We start from the raw sequence: 20,439 nt of genomic DNA on the forward strand, positions 1-20,439 counted from the left end.
GTCCACACACAGAGCAGTGGTCTGACTAGGAATTCTGGACCTGCTGCTACTTTGATAGTTATCAAATAAATAGATTCTGTGTTTCGAGGTGGTAAGGGTGACTTGAGCAGTATTGAATCTTACAGAAATGAAGTCACAACTGCTTGCTTTCTTAAGTCTTTTTTTTTTTAATTTTTAACGTTTATTTATTTTTGAGAGAGAGAGAGCATGAACAGAGAAAGGGCAGAGAGAGAGGGAGACACACAGAATCCTCAGCAGGCTCCAGGCTCTGAGCTGTCAGCACAGAGCCTGATGCAGGGCTCGAATCCACAGACCACAAGATCATGACCCGAGCTGAAGTTGGACGCTTAACCGACTGAGCTATCCAGGTGCCCCATGCTTTCTTAACTCTTAAGTGAATGTGTTTCCTTTAAAATTTTTTTAAAATTTATTCATTTTTGATAGAGAGAGACAGAACAGGAGCAGGGGAGAGGCAGAGAAAGAGGGAGACACGGAATCTGAAGCAGGCTCCAGGCTCTGAGCTGTCAGCACAGATCCGAATATGGGGCTTTAACTCATGCACCGTGAGATCATGACCTGAGATGAAGTCAGACGCTTACTGTCTAGGCCACCCAAGCACCCCATCCTTTTATCTTTCACAGTTTTCTCAAGGAGGTCAGAGCTAACTGAATAATCGACTCCCATCAGCATTTGGCTTTTATCAAACTGAATGGTTCATCCTAGGAAGATATTGTATTTGGATCAGGGTGTTTGTTTGTTTGAAGCTTCATAGCTTTCCACATAACCACACTTTTTGAGGTGACTTGAAGTTGAACTCACCACCTTGGGTGGGAGGACAAATGTGATGCAGTTACTGTTTTCTGCTCCACAGCTGCTCACAAGCTGACAGGGAGAGATTGTTTCAGGATAAACGAGAGGTCTGGATGAGGTGTGCACAAGTCTGGAGACTTCGCTGGAATAGGTCTTTATGAAGAGTCAAGAAGGCAGGAGCACAATATGTTGCTCTCCTTTCCTTTAGGGATGGCTCTGGTCTCTAAATTCTTCAGCTTTGCTAGCACAGAGAGGGTAGTTTCCTACTGCTTCTCATTTTTAATTTTAAAACATTTTGAAGGCATAATCTCTTAAGAGATGTAAGTGGGCCAGTGAAATTCCTTCAGGTGCCCTGGGTGTTCCTTGACAGAGTTTTGAGGGCAAGGCTTCATCTGAATTCTCTTTGTATCCACTGCTCTGAGCTTGTCACTGTGCAGGCACATGGGAGGTGCTCATCAAATGTATTTTGACTTCATGCACAGGGTTCTAAAGGAGAGGATTCAGACACACTGTTTTTGATGTGACTCCTTGACTGTTCAGATACAATGCCTCTCTGCCTCTGAAGATCAGCGTGGGCAGACTATTACTTCCTCTTTTCACACCCTTATCTCAAAGGGCTTCTTCACCCAAGACCCTTGAAGTCTACTCTGGATACAGCACACATCCAACCCCCAAGAACTGAACCAACGGAGCACATTCAGGCTGGGTTTCTCTTTCCTTCCCCAGGAGGTACATAGGCAAGAACTAGCAGAGGAAACACTCTCACAACTTGCAATGCTGGTTAGGTTAACCCCAAGCAAATCAATGAAAAGCCTGCTTTTACCTTTTTATAAACTAGCAGGATCCTGTAATCTGAACTCCTTCCTGAAATTAACACATTTTAAGTTTATCCCTGAGCAGAACTTTGCAGCAGACTTGGGGCAAGGATTTCTATAGGCAATTAGTTAATGGACACAAAGAAAGTTTATGCCAACTCCTCACTTGTTTTCCCAGCTTGTCGCCTCTCAGCCATTGCTGGGAGTCAGATAGATGAATGACACATTTTTCAAAAACTCACTTAAAACTCAACTTCTGGCTTTCGGTTCTGGAACTTTGACCTCCGACGCTAGTGCTCGCGCTCACCGCTAGATCGCGCTGTCGGACAAGGAATTTGGGCCTCTGGAACCTCCAGGAGCCCAGGAGTCGGAGGGAGAAGAGGTGGGAATAGATGATAGTGAGATTGAGGAAAGGCAGAGCCCAGGGTATAACCTGAGGAATAAGACACAGAAAGCGTCCAAACTGAATAAATTCAACGAGCTCTGCCTCAGTCGATAAATGTCAATTTGTTGCAAATATTTTTTTTAAATGTTTTATTTATTTCTAGGAGAGAGAGACAGTGTGAGCAGGGGAGGGTCAGAGAGAGAGGGAGTCGCAGACTGAAACAGACTCCAGGCTCTGAGCTGGCAGACAGCACAGAGCCCGACGCGGGGCTCGAACTCACGAACCGCGAGATTATGACCTAAGCGAAAGTCGGACGCTTAACCGACTAAGCCACCCAGGCGCCCCAATTTGTTGCAAATATTAACGGATTCCAAGGGGCATCAAGAACTGGACACTCTGCAAAAGGGGGGCAGATGTCAAGAGGATTTACACGTTTTTTAACTTATTTGTCCACTTACCATACCGGGAGTCTAACTTGCAGAATGGCCCCCGGAAGCCAAACCGCTGGAAGGCTCTGCACCCTCCACCCCCATCCACCGGCTCCCCTTTGCATAACCTTGAGTTGGACTCCTTTTCCTGAAAATGAGTACGTTTGGATTAGCTTGTGGATGTATGTCTTGTGTACTCCCTGAACTGGTGTCCCTTCCTTCCTCTTCCTGTCAACCTACTTTGGAAATATTGCCTAGAGATTTTTTTTTTTCTGAGGAACCGAGGTGTTTGCGGCCAGTGGTTTGTTACTGGCAGACCTTTGCAGCAACTATTTTCAAAAGCATTAAATCTAAGTCGGTGAATGAGAATGCCTTAAGGAAGAGAAGATGGCTACCGGGGTCCCCAGGATATCACTTTGGGCTGGAGAGCAGAACAATGTGAGTGCTTGGGTGGGGGAGGGAGGCTCCCAATTCTGGAAAAGGCAGCCCTAGGCTCCCCAGTGGGTGACTGACTGCTCAACTCCGCAGCTCTGAGCCAAATCAACTGGAAAGAACTCTTTTAAGAGAGAGAAACACACCCGAAGAGACTCTTAAAAGATGGAGAACAAACTGAGGATTGATGGAGGGAGGTGGGTGGGGGATGGGCTAGACGGGTGATAGGTACTAAGAAGGGTACTTGTTATGACGAGCATTGGGTGTTGTATGTAAGTGCTGAATCACTGAATCTATTCCTGAAACCAATATTCCATTGTATGTTAACTAACTAGAATTTAAATAACAATTAAAGCCCAGTAAAACCAGGGTTTCACTGTCTGGGGAGGGGTACAACTTTGCCATCACAAATTAAAAACAACGAAAAGAACATAAAGAAAAGCGCGCCTACACACACACACACACACACACACACACACACCTGGGCGAAATGCAACCCCCAGCCAGCCTTGGCTGGCCTGCGAGGCGGCAGCTTTCCTTTTCTTAGACAGTAGATGTCTGTTTCCCAAGGGGCGTCCCTGGCGGTTGCACGCCCCTGTGCAGGCCAGGATGTCTGCTGAACCCCAGCGCAACGCGACTGCATGACCCGCCTGCGGCTGCTGGGACTTATCTGTCTGCGTCTTGGCTCTGTCCTTGAGTCTGCCACCAGCCCACTTGTGTCTGTAAGGAGGAATTTGAGTGAGGGTGCGGGTAGAGGGCTGGCCCGCGAGCGAAGGACAGTTCTCCACCGGCTGGGTAGAAGAGCTCACTAGTACCCAGCTAATGACCCCGTTCTGCGTTGTGCACGTCCGGTTATTCCCGTCCGGGACGCGCTTCTGCCCCTGGGGGTTTGTGCCGGACACCCGGGTTGTGAGAATCTGAAGGCGGAAAACGCCTGTGCACTGTGCGCGTGTGTGGGCTCTTTGTGACAGCTGCCCAGCGGGACTTCGAGTGGGCCGTGTGTAGTCAGAGAATGTGCAGAGGTGGAGATTCCCATTCTTCTCCATTCTTTCCCTCCAGCCTTCTCTCTGGCTTCCTCTGGCTTTAGCTGGAGGCAGCTGCTAGTGGGGCGGAATGGAGGGGGGTGGGTGCTCTGCAAGTTCTTGTCATTCTAAAGGCAAGTTCAGAGGATATCAAGCCTGTTGGAGTGGAAGGCCAAATTTGCAGACGTCAGTCAAATAGGGAAGAGAGGTTTACATTGGGGACAAAACCTCCCCTTTTACTATTGCTGGCGATCAATTCCAGTGGCATGGTCCCTGCCTTCCCCTCTGAGCCTCCTCCCGCACCTCGGTTGCTCATCCCTGCAGGGCTAACCTCTGGGCTTCAAAAGGCCAAACGTGCAGAGCCTGTGACCGGGGCACAGACGTGTGTAATCTGAACCTCTCCCGGACCGTTTTTCTGATGCTACAGTGTTAGAACCCGGCGCATCCTCCTGTGCATCTAGTAAAATTTGGCAACCCCGAGTGCCAGGCTTCCTGCTCTGGGCCAAGGGGGTGGAGCCGAGTGGGGGGAGGGGACGGTAAAAAGGAGAGGATGCTGGCTGAATGTCAGCAGCCCTCCTTCGGCGTCCAACTCTTTGGTCGTTGGGGGAAACGTACTTTCATTCGTCTCGACTCTACCGGGTTGAAGGGCAGAGTTTTTGGTCCAAAGCCTCCGCCCGCGGCCAGGTTATGCTCTGGTCCCGACGACACATTTCTACCGTGATTGTAACTTGTTCCCTAGTGGCTTCTTGTGCCGAGGGTCCCAAGGTTTCATTGCGTCCCTTGAACCTCTCTCTTGGCTCAAATTAAGCCCCTTAGTTCCGTCCCGAAGCATCAGCGAAGTAAGACAGGGCTGGGAAAGCCATCCCGTCGCTGAGCCCCGCGACGGCGGCTGTACGGGTTTCCAATCGGCCGCTCAGAGATTGAAAAAGACAGAAGGCGCGCCGCGTGCACAGACAGTTAGTTAATGGAAACCCTGTAAATCGGTTTTAAGTGCACCCAGGACGGAGGGGGAGGAAAGTGTAGGTGGTGATGATGGGGGATGGGGCTAGGGTGGGGTGGGGTCGGTCACACTTTCTTGCAGGTCTGCAAATCAGAGTCTCATCCCTCCCTCCCATTGTTCTTAATTTAGGAAAATAAATTCATTAAAGAAAATCGCAAGGATAGGGAAACCCGAGCTCCCCAGCCCGCCCCAAGCAGAGGAGTGCGCGGCTTCCCTTGGCAGGGAACCCGGCTGCGGCTGTCCCCCTCCCCGCTTCCTCCCTCTTCCCCCCCCCCCATCCCTCCCCCCTCCCCGGCGGGGCATTGCTACTACGGGGATCGCCACCTCACGCCGAAGGAATGCTGGAAGTATGCACACGTTCCCAAAAGTAGACCTCCTTCACCGCCGGAGGAGCATACATCACCCCGTGGCAGCCGTCCACCTTCTCAGGCGTTTCGTAACCGAGTAAACTGAGAGCTGGGAACAGCCCTCTATTAAGTAGCCCGCGGCGCGGAGCCTCTTCCCACTCGGCGCAGGCGAGCCGTCGCAGACGCGTCCGCGCGCGGCAGCTGCGGTGCCGGGCCGTCTCCGCGCGTCCTGCCGCGCCGGCGGCTCCTGCCGGGACCCTCCAGCACCGCGCAGCCTCGGGGCCCTGCCGCCGCCGGGTCGCCCGCGGCCGCCAGGCGCTCCCGCAGCGCAGCGCCGACCGCCGCGGCGTGCGCGGGCTCGCGCCGAGCGCAGGCGCGTACGGCGCCGGGAAGCCGCTGTCGCCGCCGCTACCTCGGCCACCCCCGCCTCAGGTCGGTCCGGCTTCTAGTCCTTCTCCCTTACCCCGTCCCTCACAAACGTCACTAGGGGCCCTTGCTTCTAGCCTGTCCCCTGCGCTGCCCTGCGTCCTTGGGGATCGCGCGCCAGAGAACCGTTTGGACTCGTCAGAGTGGAGATTTGCCGGGTACCCTGCGGTCCTGAGATTCTTTTTATCTTTGAGGGAAAAAGGATTGTAGCTTTTCCTACCGGTTGATGCAGGGCGGTTGCGTGTGCGTAAAGCACCCTGCTCAACGTTTCTGTTTGTGGAGGGATTGCATCTACAGATGCTGTCGATTTCGAGGAAGGGTGGCCCAGGTTCTGCGGCCACCGGCCCCTCGTGCTCTCCTGGTCGGAGCTTTCCCGGGGGTGCGGTGGTGCACCCCAGCGCTGGGAAGGTATTTTAGTGACGCACGGTGCGGAATTCTTTGGAGGGCCGTCCGAGTGCTCTGCAGCCCATCGAGGCTGCGCGGGTGTGTGCGGCATCCTAGACAGATTCCTCGTCGAGTGTTCTGACTCCTTTGCGTTTCGGTGGATCTGCGATGGTGGGTTAATCCAGCTCTAGGGAGACTCAGGCTTGGCCGACTTTCTCAACTTCTTGAGGAAAGCTCGCCCCTCCCGACCTCTTCCCGACTGCCTCGGTCGAGGGGTCCGTGGGACCTTTGAAGTAGTTTCCACCCAAATCCTAGGTAGTGTAAAGATCAGAGAGCTTGGGGCGCCAGGTTCATTTATGGGGCGGGGACACGAAGACAGGAACCAAAAGAGGTGCCCCAAATCGAGTGTCCCTGGGCACCTTCGGGTGACCCTTTCGAGGCGTTCCAGGACCCCCTTTCTGTCCCCCATCCCGCCTCAGCGTGGACTACGGAACCTAAAGTATGCAGGAGCACAGGGGAAGGATGGAGCAAGAAAGGAAATGAGTACTAAACTTGCCCTTGGCTAACTAATGTCAAGGTCGCAGCGGGTCACATAGGTAGGTGACGCGCACGGGATCTGGAGGAACCCCGTGGGTGAGGCGAAGTATGATTTTCTTTTTTAACTGTACTCGGGAGTTACAGAATTGGTCTTTTCCAGGCGGGTGGGGGGAGGGGGAGTTGGTGGAAGGAGACCAATCCCTTAAGACCTCTCCCCCCCCCCCCCCCCCCCCCCCCGCGCTCCCTCCTCCACAACTGACTCATTTTCATTCATGAGGGTGAAGTGAGGGAATCCTTGCGGACACGTACGGGCGGCCGCTTCTCAGACATTTATGTCTGAGAATACTCAATGAAGCATTGAGCTAAGCATTCACATAAATGTTTTGGCTAAAAGGAGAGAAAACTTTTTTTTAAACATATGGACAGAATGCCTGCCGGGCTGGTAGAACTGACTGTACGTTCCGATATCCCGACGCGACGTGATTCATTCTTGCCGCTGAGTCAGGCAGCCAATAGGTGGCGCTCTAGACCCGGGCAAAAGCGCTTCCACTACTGGGGATTTTTTTTGTGCCGAGTTTAGGGGTTTAAAAAAAAAAGTCTGAGCGCAGGGTTTTGATGGGTAGATTGTCAGCCTTTAAGTTTTCGCGAGCACGACTGCCAACTGAGTTGGAAATTATTGTAGCAAAGTTAAGGGCCAGCTGATGGGAACAATGGTCAGTCTCACCTCCTGCTTTTCTCTGAGGGTAGAAAAAGGTTACAAATGTCACACAGCTGTTAATTAGGAAGAAGGAGATTGCTGGAGTCCTTGAATCTTCCGAGGAGCGCCAACATTTTAATGTTGGCCTCATAAAAAGGAGCTCTGGGCAATTTGGCACGCCTGCTCATCAGACATTTAAAATGCAATTTACACTCAGGCCGAGGAAAGATGCCCTAATACATTGTGCCAATAATTTGGAAGGGCATGGTTGGAGCTTGTCAGTTTCTTTTCTCAAAGAGGGCTCGACCTTTGGTTCATTTTTGGATTCCCAAACAGGACTTCGTTTTTCAAGCAGCCTTGTCTGTTGCCTTACAATAATTTATGTACTTCACAGTCAACTTTCTTTTTATGTCTTGCCTCTGGCAACTTCCCAGTTCAGTTCATTGCTAGTAGCTTTTGTCTCTGGATTGGGCCTTAGAATATTTTAGAAGATTCCCTACTGCCAACATAGTTTAAGCACCTACTATGTGCTGGGAATCACAAAAGATCAATAAGACTCTTTGTCGTTAAGGCATTAATAAACTAGTTACAGAATCAAGAAAAATCAGAATAGAATGTATTCTGTGGAGGACATATCCTTGTATTCCTCTGGAATAAGTGGACAGTTAAATGAAAATATTAATTATTATTGAGAACTTTTATAAAAAGTATCTTGGGAAAACAGACAAGAGTGTTTTGTCTCTTCTATTGCTTGTGTTTTAAAGTTATGTATCTTAGTGTTGTTTTCTCCTCATTTTGGATAAAGGATTTATCAGATGTGAAGAGAACACAGCTAGCAGTAGGGTCAGGTTTCAGTTGGGCCTTACATATTTCTGTATAATCCATTTCAGACCTTAAAGAGCTGCATATTGGTAGGCAGAACAAAATGAAGAAAAAAGGAGAGTAAAAGAGGTTTATTATACTTTTCCAAATTACCCTGAGACCACTAAAGTACAGTTACCTAAAGAGTTCAGCAGCTAGGAAAAAGCTGCCAGCCAAATAAAATCCCCAGCTGGAAGAGACATTCAGTTGAGTCAGGGATAAAATGACCTCTGAATTAGCCATCACCAAGGCAGGATGAAGTCATGTGGGGCCTGGTAAGGCCGTCACCCCGGGATGCTAAGCAGGACCAACCTCCAGGAAAACAGGACCCTCTTTAAACTTGAAATTCCTCTTAGTGCCATGATTAAACTGCAGTAGATGAACTTGACCTCCACTGCTCCACAATAGGCCCATTATATATTAGGCTGGGCCCTGCGGTTATTAAGACAGACCTCGTCGGGTCCTGGCCCAGGCCCAGGCTCCACTTCTAACCTGGTTCCAGGCCTGCCCGGACCCGGTTCTGATACGGTCACTGCTTCCTCCCGCAGATCCCTTCATGCGGCTGTGAGCTCGAAGGCAGAGCATGCGGACCAGGCTTCCCCCAGCGCTTGCCGCCCTGGGCGCGGCCCTGCTCCTGTCTTCCATTGAGGCAGAAGGTAAAATGCTCTTCCCCCTCCGTCAGTGACAATGCAGAATTCTAGAAAAGAAAAAACAAATCGATCTTGCCACTATTGCTTGCTCTGTTTTCCCTGTACTTCGTGTTTTCTCCGGGTGTTTCTCTCCTCTAAGAGAAACGTCCCCTTCTCCTGAGGTCTGTCCATTTTCCGGCTCTCAGGTCCAGCTCTTTCGTATTCTGTTCAATCCATTCCGTAAGTGCTGTGTGGTCTCCTTGCGCTTGTCCCTGCGGTGTGCTGTCCACACTGCCACCTGCAATGCTGCCTTCCGAGAGGACCGGCCGTCCGGGAGGGGGCGACAGCTGCACCCAGCTCTGAGAACAGAACGCCTCCTGGTGGTACCCAGGAGCCCCGGAGCGCGGGCGCGCTTGCTCGCGTGGCTGTTCACCACCTGGCTCCGGGCTGCGACCTCGGTGTCAGCATGAAATAAAAGACTCCAACAGTGCCGGCTCCGCGTGTCTGTGTGTTTTGTGGGGAGCGCAGTCGTTAGGCTGACGGTGCAGGCAAATGAAGTGGCAGCCAAACCGCCCAGAGGATGGGTGGCAAGCCGAGATCCGGACCCAGGATGTGTTCGAGTGGGCCAGGGTCACTGCTGTCTGTCCCTGTTTGGTTTTCGGGGCTCGGGGCTGGGAAGAACGTGGTTAGGTCCAGCCCTACGCAATTAGCTTGGATCTGCGCCAAGCTTCCCAACCCAGGAAGCAAGTGGGCGCCAGAGGAACCCGGCTTGGGTGCCTCCTTTCTTCCCTCTAGCATCAGACCTGATGGGACTCTGTCAGGAGCTGGGAGCTGGGTGTCATGGCCCCAAGGTCTGTCAAAACAGCTCCGTGTGGCCCTGCTTGGCAGAAAATGAAGGACCTTTGCTACATTTCAGCCTCACTTTATTCTTTTTGTCGTGCCCATTGATGCCTTCATTTCTCAGTATTTACTGAAAAAGTTATTTCTGTATATTAACTCAGTGAGAGCTTTTGTGTTCCCTCAGTTATCATTCGAGACTTGACCAACTAGAATTATTGCTCTGCAAGGCAAATCGGGTTATACCAGAACAGACATCTTATTTATTTATTTTTTTTTTTCAATAAAAAATGCCCCTGATGGGGTTAAGGGAGAAAAGACATGCATGGGGCAGCTGTGGGGGTCTAAGAGTGGGTTGTGCTTTTTTAGAGGCTGTGGGAAAGTAGAGCTGTTTCATGACAACAAGATTTTCAGTAACTTTCTCTTGTGTTTGGTTTTCGACTTCAGGACTACAGGTACAGAAAAATTAAGATTAGGAAAAACAAAGAGGCTCCAAAATGGATGGCCTGCTTAGAAAAGTGACAGAAACTTGCTGTTCTTCTTTCTAACTGATGCTGTGTGAATGTAGAGGCTTTTCAGAGTGGCCTCTGGTGAAGTAATACTCGGATGAGGTTGCCTTTAATGTTCCTTTCTATGTCGTTGTTAGGAAGGAATTTTATTTGAGGAACTTCTGGAAGCCCTACTAAAGATATTTTTAGATAATTCAGTGAAGTGGTCTATTTATTGCTCATTAAGAAAATAGTTATTTGAAAATCAGAAAGATTTGAGAATTCTGAGGAAAAAAATTAGGTTGGAAATGATGTAAGTGGAAAAAATCAATTCTCATTTGGATAATGGCTGGTTAGCAAAGTGCAGTTAAAAAGAACATTTTAACATTGTGTATCAACTGTGCTCAACAACAACAACAAAAGAGCATTTTACTATCTACATTACCAATGATTTCTGTATTTCTCACATTTTGTCTTTTTAATTTGGTACAGCTCTTTCTTTTGCTTTCTTAAGCTATCTTTCTTGACCTCTTTAGGTCAGCCTTTAATAATTATATTTTAATGGGATTGATTTTTTTGCCTTATTTTTTAGTTTGGTACTGTCAGATAGAAAGATATTATGAGCCACAAATGTAACTTAAAATTTTCTGGTTGCCACACTAAAATAGGAAAAAGAAACATAAGAAATTGCTCCTTATCATATATTTAACTTAATATATCCACTATTATCACTTTAACATGTAATCAATATAAAGATTATTAGTGAGATATTTTACAATTTTGTACTAAGTCTTTGAAATTGGGTGTGTATGTTACACTTGCAGTTCATTTCATTTTGAACCGGCCATATTTCAAGTGCTTGCTGGCCACATGTGGCTCCCATACTGGACAGCACAGCTTGGTGTTGTCTACCAACTAAGTGGTCCCACGAGCCTGTGAAGAGCTAACAAAATCTGTGGCCAAAACCCTTCTGCGAACGATGGCTGAAAAGAGAATTTCTTGGAAATGATGGCTGGAAAGAGAACTTCTTGGAAATATAGGGGCACGTTTTAAAATTTCAACTGGCATCCCCGTTTCCTGCCTTGTTTTGACCTCAGTTGTGAAATGGCCATAATTGCTTTTCTTTCCCTTTTACAGGGCATACTTTTTTAAAAAATGTTTTTATTTATTTCTGAGGGAGAGAGAGAGAGAGACAGCTGAGCAGGGGAGGGTCAGAGAGAGGGAGACACAGAATCTGAAGGAGGCTCCAGGCTCTGAGTTGTCAGCACAGAGCTCGATGCAGGGCTCGAACCCACGAACTGTGAGATCATGACCTGAGCCGGAGTCAGCCGCTCAACTGACTGAGCCACCGAGGAGCCCCTTACGGCGCATACTTGAACTGTTGTAGTCATACTATTTTTCTTTTTATTTTCAAATGTTTATTTATTAATTTTTTAAAAATGTTTTATTTATTTCTAGGAGAGATAGAGACGGCGTGAGCAGGGGAGGGTCAGAGAGAGAGGGAGTCACAGACTGAAACAGGCTCCAGGCTCTGAGCTGGCAGTCAGCACAGAGCCCGACGCGGGGCTCGAACCCATGAACCGCGAGATCATGACCTAAGCGAAAGTTGGACGCTTAACGGACTAAGCCACCCAGGCGCCCCTCAAATGTTTATTTTTGAGAGAGAGAGAGAGAGACAGCGTGAGTGGGGGAGGGCCAGAGAGAGAAGGAGACACAGAATCCGAAGCAGGCTCCAGGCTCTGAGCTGTCAGTACAGAGCCTGACGCAGGGCTCGAACGCACGAACTGTGAGATCGTGACCTGAGCCGAAGTCAGACGCTTAACCGACTGAGCCAACCAGGTGGCCCAGTCATACTATTTTTCAACCAATTTCTACTTACTTAACTTTTTCTATGTTGGAAACAGTACTCATGTTTATATTAATTAAAAGGTTTTGGCTTATACTTTTTGTATCTCCTTTTTTTTTTTACATAATGGTACCACTCTCGTCCTGCTATTTTACTTGTATCTGCTTATACAAGAAACTTTATTTTTATAATATAGAATTTTATCTTATAGAAATAAGATTAAAATGATCATTTTTTGCCTTTAGCATTTGTAATATTTAGCGATAGCATAGACTTTATTGGCCTTATAACTTGACCAATGCTCTGTATGACCTAGAATGTATGAATCATTTTAGGTTCATGTATCATTTGGTTTGTTAATTGTCATTTAGAAAATTTAACATTTCACATTTAAAGGTTAATCAATGTTTCCTGACAATTAGACACCTTTCTAATAATCTAGAATTCACGATGAACACACCTTGTGAAAAACAGTGTTTTAATTTTAGTAAGTTTGATTTGTATTGATAATTTATGAGGAATAACTGGATATTATCAATTCAGCAGTGAGTTGAGGCCGTAAGCTTTAACTGTCTTGTGTCAAGGTTAAGAGGCTGATTGATATACATATATATTTATAATTCTATGTCTGTATGTATCTGATAATCCCATGTCATAAAACAGACATTTTGGACTACAGAGGAACTAACTGATCATCGATTTTAATTCTCTCATTTTCCAAATGAGGAAGACAGGCTGAATAACTCAGCTAATGTGGTTACTTCAGGACAAGGTATAGATGAGACCCAGGTTTTCTCATCCTGGTTTACTTCCAGTTTGCCTACACTGTGCTTTTTTCTTGCTTGAAAACTGGTCAACCTAATTTAAGGAAGGAACACATTCTATAATGTGTAAGGAATAATCCATCACTTGTTTGAAATAATAAGTTTTCAACTGTTTATTTTTGGTATCTTATAAACACAAATGAAATGAATATATCATGGCAAAGATCATTAAACATACACTAGCCTTGGAGGGAAAATATAAATAAATGCCAATTGCAGAGAGTAAAACCACTCTTTGCATACTTTTAAAGGTTTTTGCCATTAGGGCAGTATCCTTTTCAGTGTGGTTATCACAAAGACCAGGCTAAAGGTCTTACTAGTTCATCAAGATGGTATTTCAGTAGATTGTTCTGAAATTCTGCTTTATCTTTAACATATTTTATATGTTACCAAAACTTATTAGACTATCTCCTCCTACCTGTCCATCTTTCCATCCATTCATTCATCTCTGCAGAGTTGGTAAACTCTTGGACATATCTTCCTTTTGGTTGCCATAATGAAAAATTATTTTAAATTATATCTTAAGCTAGATTCTTTAGTTTTAAACAAAGTGTGTAAAGTTAATTTGTCAAATTCGATCTATATCTGAATTGAAAATATCTGAATACCACATATTTATTATTGAATAGGCATCAAATAATGCTTTTTTATAGACTTGAAAAATATATAGGTATATATATTAATAGTCACCTGTGTACAAAGATTGCATTTTAAAGGTAGTTGTCCACTCAGATATTTTCTGTTCTTTACATTCAATCCAGCATGGTAGAAAATTGTGCGCTCTGGAGTCAGACTATAGGACCAAAGGTTTGCTGCTTTTTAGTTGTGTTAACCTCATTAAATTTCACTGACTCACCTGTGAAACAGGGGTAATAGGGCACATTATGCTGGATTGTCATCAGAAGAAAAAACAGACAACATATAAAGTGACTTGTATTCTGCCTATTGCATAGCAGACACTCAGAAAACACTAGCTATTATTATCATTCGTAAAGAGTCCTAAATCCTGCCAATTTGTGAAACAAAAATATCACGAGGATGCAGTTTGCATAGCACTGCTTATTGGTAACAGAAAGCGTTATTCATAAATGGGAAATTAAACTACTAGAGTTCTCAATACTTAAAATTTTAGTCTTTTTATTATCAGTATTCAGGTTTTTGGAATCTATGTATGATTGCTATGTTACTTATGTATAACTTAAGTTCTATTTCTCTTGGTTCAGAGTCTCATTCTGTGCAACTATGGTTCTTTGCCATCATAATCCCTATGCAGGTAGCTCGTATCTGAAATAGTCTAGCATCTGCATTGATTTAGGGAATATAGACAACTGCCTGTGACAATGCAGGGGCAGTTGTGAATTATTTTTATACAAAACAAAAGATTTTCAAAATTAATGAAAATACATTTTGCATTGATTCAAGTTGATGTGGGTCCATACACCAGCTTTACTATCTTTTTTTTTTTTTTTTTGGAAAACAAACAAACAAACAAAAATGTATAAATGGACTGGCAAGGCTGAAAGGTTTCACGTGTGATCAAAGTGGCAGGAGAAAAGCAGAGTGGGCTCTCTGAAGCTATATAGTACACATGCTAGCCGGCCATTCTTTCGATTCCCAAGTACCACATCTGAATTTCTATGAACACCTTAAAATCCTCTGAAATGTTAAAGACTTTTCCCAACAGTCAATTTTTCAGTTTTTCTGGAATCCTGGTCATTTGGAAATCAACAAGGTGGGCCGCTGCTGCCCTTCAGCAGTCTTAACCTAATGTCTGCTGCTTCAGGTCAATTTCCCTGCAAGGTTGGTGGTACTGTTTTTCCATGTACTGATTTTTTTTTTAAAAGCATGCTCAGGCCAGTTGTGTCTGCCTTTGCATTAAATTTGTCCTGAGCCATTGCTACTAGAACAATATTTTATAATGATATTCTTAATACCTCTTGTTGTATTAACATTTGTTGCATGCTTGTTATACTAGGCGATGACTACAGCTAAACCTTGCAATATGATTACAGACAGCAGAATGTTGAATAATTAAACCATGCATGTAGATTAATAGTCTAATCTCACTGCCTGTGTATGGATAGTAAGAAAATAACATTCATTCCATTGCTAGCATATCCAATAAAAATAAAAAGCCATCACCTACAGCTGGAAGCAGCAGTTCATTAAAGCAAATGTTTGCTTATTTTGTTTTATTTTCATTAAAATGTGCTATTAATATTATATAAATCCCTAACCCCAGTTAAATTCTATGACTCATGTCTCAAAGCTACTACTGTATTTCAATTGACCTCTATGAAAACCTAAAAAGAGATCGTAATTCTTCAAAACAGATGCAAAACTTCTGACTCACAAGGAATACTTTCAGACTTAAACACTTTAAGAAGAGTATGGCTGGAAGTCATCTTACTTGGTTGACCTCCCTCAAGAGTAGTAATTTATAATGCATTGACCATGCACTGACAGTGAGTCAGTACAATGCTGCATGATGAGGCATGAACATGGCAGAGAGAATATCATTATAAAATATTTCTGAAACGTCTTTGTGTAATGACTATTGTACATGGAGGCTTTTGTTCATTGTGGGAAACTAAAAGCAAGTCAACATTTCATTGACACATGCATGAAGCTATATAGTTCTGTATGTAAACTATTTCTTTCTGTACTTTTCAATTATTCCTGTCATTGACTTCTCCAAGTTTTTATGCACAGTCATGTCTTCAGATTGCTGATCCTTCTTCACTGTTTTCTTTGAGTTCTATAAATAAATGTCCATAAATATACATTGATGTTGTCTTTTCATAATTAACCATTGTTTTGTAAAGGACCATACTGGCATTTTAATCTAAAATGCCACTTCTAGTATGGAGTATACCTGCTGCAAAGGAAAATAACAGTGTTGGTTTACACCTTGCAAACATACAGCATAGTGGTGTAAACAGGCAGAATATTAGTTTTATAAACATTTGTATATTACGTTTTATATATTTAAAAATTATTAACATCCCTCATTACTATTTTGAATATTTGTCTATGTGAATATGAATATACATTTAAATGTATATTTCCTTGTGCAACGTAACTGCTAAATTTCCCATGATTTCTCCCTTTCATTAAAATACATATTTCATCTCTGCACAGATTGAGATTTATCAATCAAAAATTAATAACAAGACAATGATGCAGAGAAAGAACAAAAAACACCATTGATTCTTTTCCGCATTATGGAAAAAAAGTACTATGTCAATGTTCTAAATTAACTTCTATGGTTACAAGCAGGTTGTGATTTGGCATGCTTATTCAAAATGCACTCAGCATGTATTAGATTCCTTTAATTGTTATGTGAATTGTTTGCATATGTGGTTATTATATGTGATTTCATTGTACTTGTATGTACTTGTATCCAAACATGTTTCTATTTTGCTTGATTTTGCTGGCCATTCTTGGATGACCTAGCAACTCAAGAGTCAAAAGTGTTTTGTGCTGTCTTCTGTAATATGTATACTCTCTGATGTTTTGTCATATCTTGTCAGCTTTTAATTTTATTCTTATCCAACAAGATATCTTCTATATTTGTTGGAAACAAATTTATGCAAAGACAATTTTAGTAAGCTTTGCTTGACACAATTCTTTATTGATTAAATTGACCATTTTGTGACATTGGAAGATGTAATTGATATCACCTCTCTCTTTTGCAGTTGACCCACCTTCCGACTTGAATTTTAAAATAAAAGATGAAAATACTGTTCATATGTCATGGGCAAAACCAGCTGATCCAATTGTGGGTTACAGAATAACAGTGGACTCTACAACAGGTAAGTTTTGAGATACTGGGTTTTAAAACAGAGACATGAAAGCTGATATAATCCAGTCTTCTCCCTACCTTCCATTTCATTAGGAGAAAGCTGAAATTTAGAAAACCTTAGGGATTTAGCCAATGTCACCAGATATTTGGTGGACTCAGGTCTCCAGATTTCCAGCTTAGTACCCTCTGTTATATTTTTGTAGTGTTGAACTTTATTACATGGTTTGCTCTGCTAAGCTGTTGTTATTAAAAGTGGACTTTTTTTTTTTTTTTTTTTACCTGAGCAGAATATTGCTGGTAATCTTTCATTTTATAAAGTAGAATCTCACTTCTTGATATTTTTCTTGAATTAGTATTTTTAACATTTAAATTATCAAGTGATGAAGTGAGTTGTTATGCCTTACCCAGTGTCCTATACATATGAGTACTCAGGAAACATTCTCCTGGAATGATGTTGAGCTCCCATGATGGAAGACAAGCATTTACTCTGGCTAAGTGGATTCCGTAGATCCAAGAAGAAGAGTCTTTAAAAAAACAAACAAAAACCTTGTTTGGGTTGTTCTCAAGAGTTTTCTTTAGTGTTCATGATGTTGCCCAAGTGTGGGGAACTAATCTCTATTGATTAGCTCTTAGTTATAACATGGAATGGAAAAATAACCATTTCCATTAACACTGGCCAGGAGACAGGAAGAAGTCATGTCTGGCTGACAGTAGAGATGGATGATGTTGATATAATTTATCATGAAAGCTGTATTTATATATTTAAGTTTTCTAAAAATACTAATAATTTTAAATGCCAATTTCAAGGAATTGGGATTTTTAAAAATTTGATGTGAGAACTTAACAAGGGATCAAAAATTTACTTTTTCCTTTTTGAATCTTTTCTCCCCAAATAATCTTGGGGTTAACTAATTCACTCATTCCAAAGCAAAAAGTCAGTTGAAAAACAGCCCTATCAGTGTTCATATGTTGGAAATTACTGACTCCTATACTCCCCAAACTGTCACTGAGAACACCCAACCCACCACAGCCGGGTTGTCTTGTCCTGTGGGAGCCCTGGTCGGTTCTGCATGCGCTACACAAAAACCAGGAATGTTTTCAAGGTTTTATTTTACCTGTTACCTTTATTGATTATTTATCCTTTGATGAAAATTTAATACAATTAAAAATGTACCAGGCACTTAGTGCCTAGGAACTGTTGTTCCTGATTGAATTAAGAATGAACATAATTTGGGGTGCCTGGGTGGCTTAGTTGGTTAAGCGTCCGACTTTCGCTTAAGTCATGATCTCGTGGTTCGTGGGTTCGAGCCCCGCGTCGGGCTCTGTGCTGACTGCCAGCTCAGAGCCTGGAGCCCATTTCGGAGTCTGTGTCTCCCTCTCTCTCTGACCCTCCCCTGCTCACGCTGTCTCTCTCTCTTTCCTAGAAATAAAATAAAAATATTTAAAAAAAAAAGAATGAACATAATTTATATATAAGTATATATCCAGAACACTGTATTTTGAAATGCTTGACCTAGTTAAGTCAATTCAGAAGACTATAGTTACCCATTAATGTATGCACCCATTTGAGTCTGGAGAATGCATTGCTTCCACGCTGACTGCTTCCCACTACAGCTTAATTTTAACCCATGATGTTGTCCTTGAGTTGATTTTAATCCCCTATTTGCCTTTCTTCACTTTCCTCCAGCATACAATTTAAAATTAAATTATTTTTTTGGTCTCATTTATGAAATAATTTTGTTATCTGCCATTACCCCTAAGGAACAATGGGAGATTTTGGTTTGATATTCTGGTATATCTTTATTCCAGAGGAATCTTTGAGTCCTCAAACAAATATTGAATATGATTATAGTAAGTAAGGGTGATACCAGTCCATTTAATTGAATTTCAAAGTTCTAGTTTTAGAAGACAGAAGAAGATAATGTTTGGATGTTCTGAAAAAAATGTTTATTTAATTTTTAGATTTTGAGTATATCTGGGAATTACATTATATTGTGTCATTGTTATATGTGAAAAAATATTTTATTACATTCATATTTTCCTTTCTATATTTCCAGATGGGCCCAGTAAAGAATTTACCCTTGCAGCTAGTACCACTGAAACATTATTAAAAGACCTTATACCTGAAATAGAGTATGTGGTGACAATCACTTCGTATGATGAAGTAGAAGAAAGTGTACCAGTTATAGGACAATTAACAAGTAAGCATACATATAAAGTACTTTTAGCCTTTTTTATTATGCAGAAGATTTCTCCAACTTTCAGATTTAATCTGTTATGCAGAGTTACTTTGTATCAGTATTAACTATTCTTTCTATGATCATAGTCCTTAGTGAATGTTAATAATTCATTCCTGATTTATAACCCTGGTCTCTGGAAGCAGCAGGAGTGTTATGAATGAAAACTATTAAAAACATTAAACTTTGCCAGGCAGCAACATTAATGTCTTTTTGAAGAACATCGAAAATCTCACTAAAAATAGTTTATTTGTAAGGCAATGCTTATTTGGCAGCAGTCTCTGAGCAGCTGGGCATGGACCATACATTTGAAGGACAGCGGGGTAGGGACATCTGGGTGGCTCAGTTGGTTGAGTGTCCGACTCTTGATTTTTGCTCAGGTCATGATCTCTCTCAGTTGGTGAGATTGAGCGCTGTGTCAGGCTCTGTGCTGACAGTGTGGAGTCGGCTTGGGATTCTCTCTCTCTGCCCCTCCTCCACTCTCTCTCTCTCAAAAATAACTAAATAAACACTGAAAGACAGTGGTAGAAAACAATGTAGTTATTTTTAAAGGAAATATTTGTATGGGTTCGTTTCTTTTTGTAACAGTCAGGTTTTGATTCAGTTCAAACAGGTGGTCCAACAAAGCCAGGAGAGAAGAAACCTGGAAAACCAGAGATTCAGAGTAAGTATTTCCCTTAATGTTTTTGCTTGAATTTATAGAAGTCATAAATGTAATATAAAGGAGATGTTCCAAACTATGTACATAGTTTAATTTTATTCCTATGTTAATTTCTATAGGTGTTATCTAGAACAAACACAGACAACATAATAGAAATATATGACTAAATAGTTATATTACCTTACATTTTGGGTTTCTAGTCAGTTTTTCATTCTAGTTACTAAATATTCATTTTGCTGGGATTTTTTTGAACTGGTGTGTATCCACATTTTTGGGGGAAGGATTTTGGCAGTAGGTAAAAAACAGAGATCTTCACTGGACTTAACTAATTTCTCAGAGAGAAGCTGACTGAAATAGGGATATAGGAGAAATATAAGGCTGGAACACAAGAGAGAGATGCCTTCATCATGTTTGAAGAAATTCAGTAGCCATGAAAATATAGTTCTCAATCTATATATATATATTATGCTCATCTCTAGGGCATTTTCATGACTTTAATTGATGGCAGAGTAGCTATTTCCAGTATCTGTGTAAAACATCTTTAGTAATATGTGGGTCTTAACATATCTAAAGAATAACTATACATTTTCCAGAGATGCTGTTGGGGAGGTGGTGTCTGGGAATCAGTGGGGTTAGAGATTGGAGTGGAGTCTTAAGCAGTTTGAAACAACTTCCCAGGTCATTTTGATACATTCTTTCACTACCTCTATTATTATTCTGCCCCCACAAAGAATTGAGGAGGCAAATTAGAAAAGAAAAATGCATGAAAAACATTGTTTACAGTTTCCTTTATAATATATAATTAGGAGCCCAACCCCAAACAAAATAAGATACACAGTGATCCTTGGTGCATTTGTAATCAAACAAAAGGAATTTTATTTAGTCTTAGTTTTGCAGTTTCTAACCTCCTTTGTCTTCTATTGCTTTGTCTGACATACTTGGATGGACCTTTTTTTTTTTTTTTTTTT

At 42.9% G+C, this 20,439-nt stretch overlaps 1 protein-coding gene across 4 annotated transcripts in view; it reads left to right on the forward strand.

Annotated features, from left to right (window-relative positions):
- Positions 1 to 5,581: 5,581 nt before the first annotated feature.
- COL12A1 (collagen type XII alpha 1 chain) overlaps positions 5,582 to 20,439 on the forward strand; it is a 117,497-nt gene continuing 102,639 nt past the window's right edge. For 3 of the 4 annotated variants that reach the window (XM_039245789.1, XM_039245791.1, XM_039245792.1), the window contains exons 1-5: positions 5,582 to 5,671; positions 8,693 to 8,800; positions 16,467 to 16,583; positions 18,631 to 18,774; positions 19,415 to 19,474. In XM_039245789.1, the coding sequence (XP_039101720.1) occupies positions 8,728 to 8,800; positions 16,467 to 16,583; positions 18,631 to 18,774; positions 19,415 to 19,474 (394 nt within the window). In that variant the 5' untranslated portion in view covers positions 5,582 to 5,671; positions 8,693 to 8,727. Of the gene's footprint in view, positions 5,672 to 5,700; positions 5,824 to 8,692; positions 8,801 to 16,466; positions 16,584 to 18,630; positions 18,775 to 19,414; positions 19,475 to 20,439 lie in introns of those variants that run through there. The other variant, XM_039245790.1, reaches the window with a different exon arrangement.

Source organism: Hyaena hyaena, unplaced genomic scaffold (genome assembly GCF_003009895.1).
Source record: "Hyaena hyaena isolate Hyena2069 unplaced genomic scaffold, ASM300989v1 scaffold_270, whole genome shotgun sequence".
Lineage (NCBI taxonomy): Eukaryota > Metazoa > Chordata > Mammalia > Carnivora > Hyaenidae > Hyaena > Hyaena hyaena.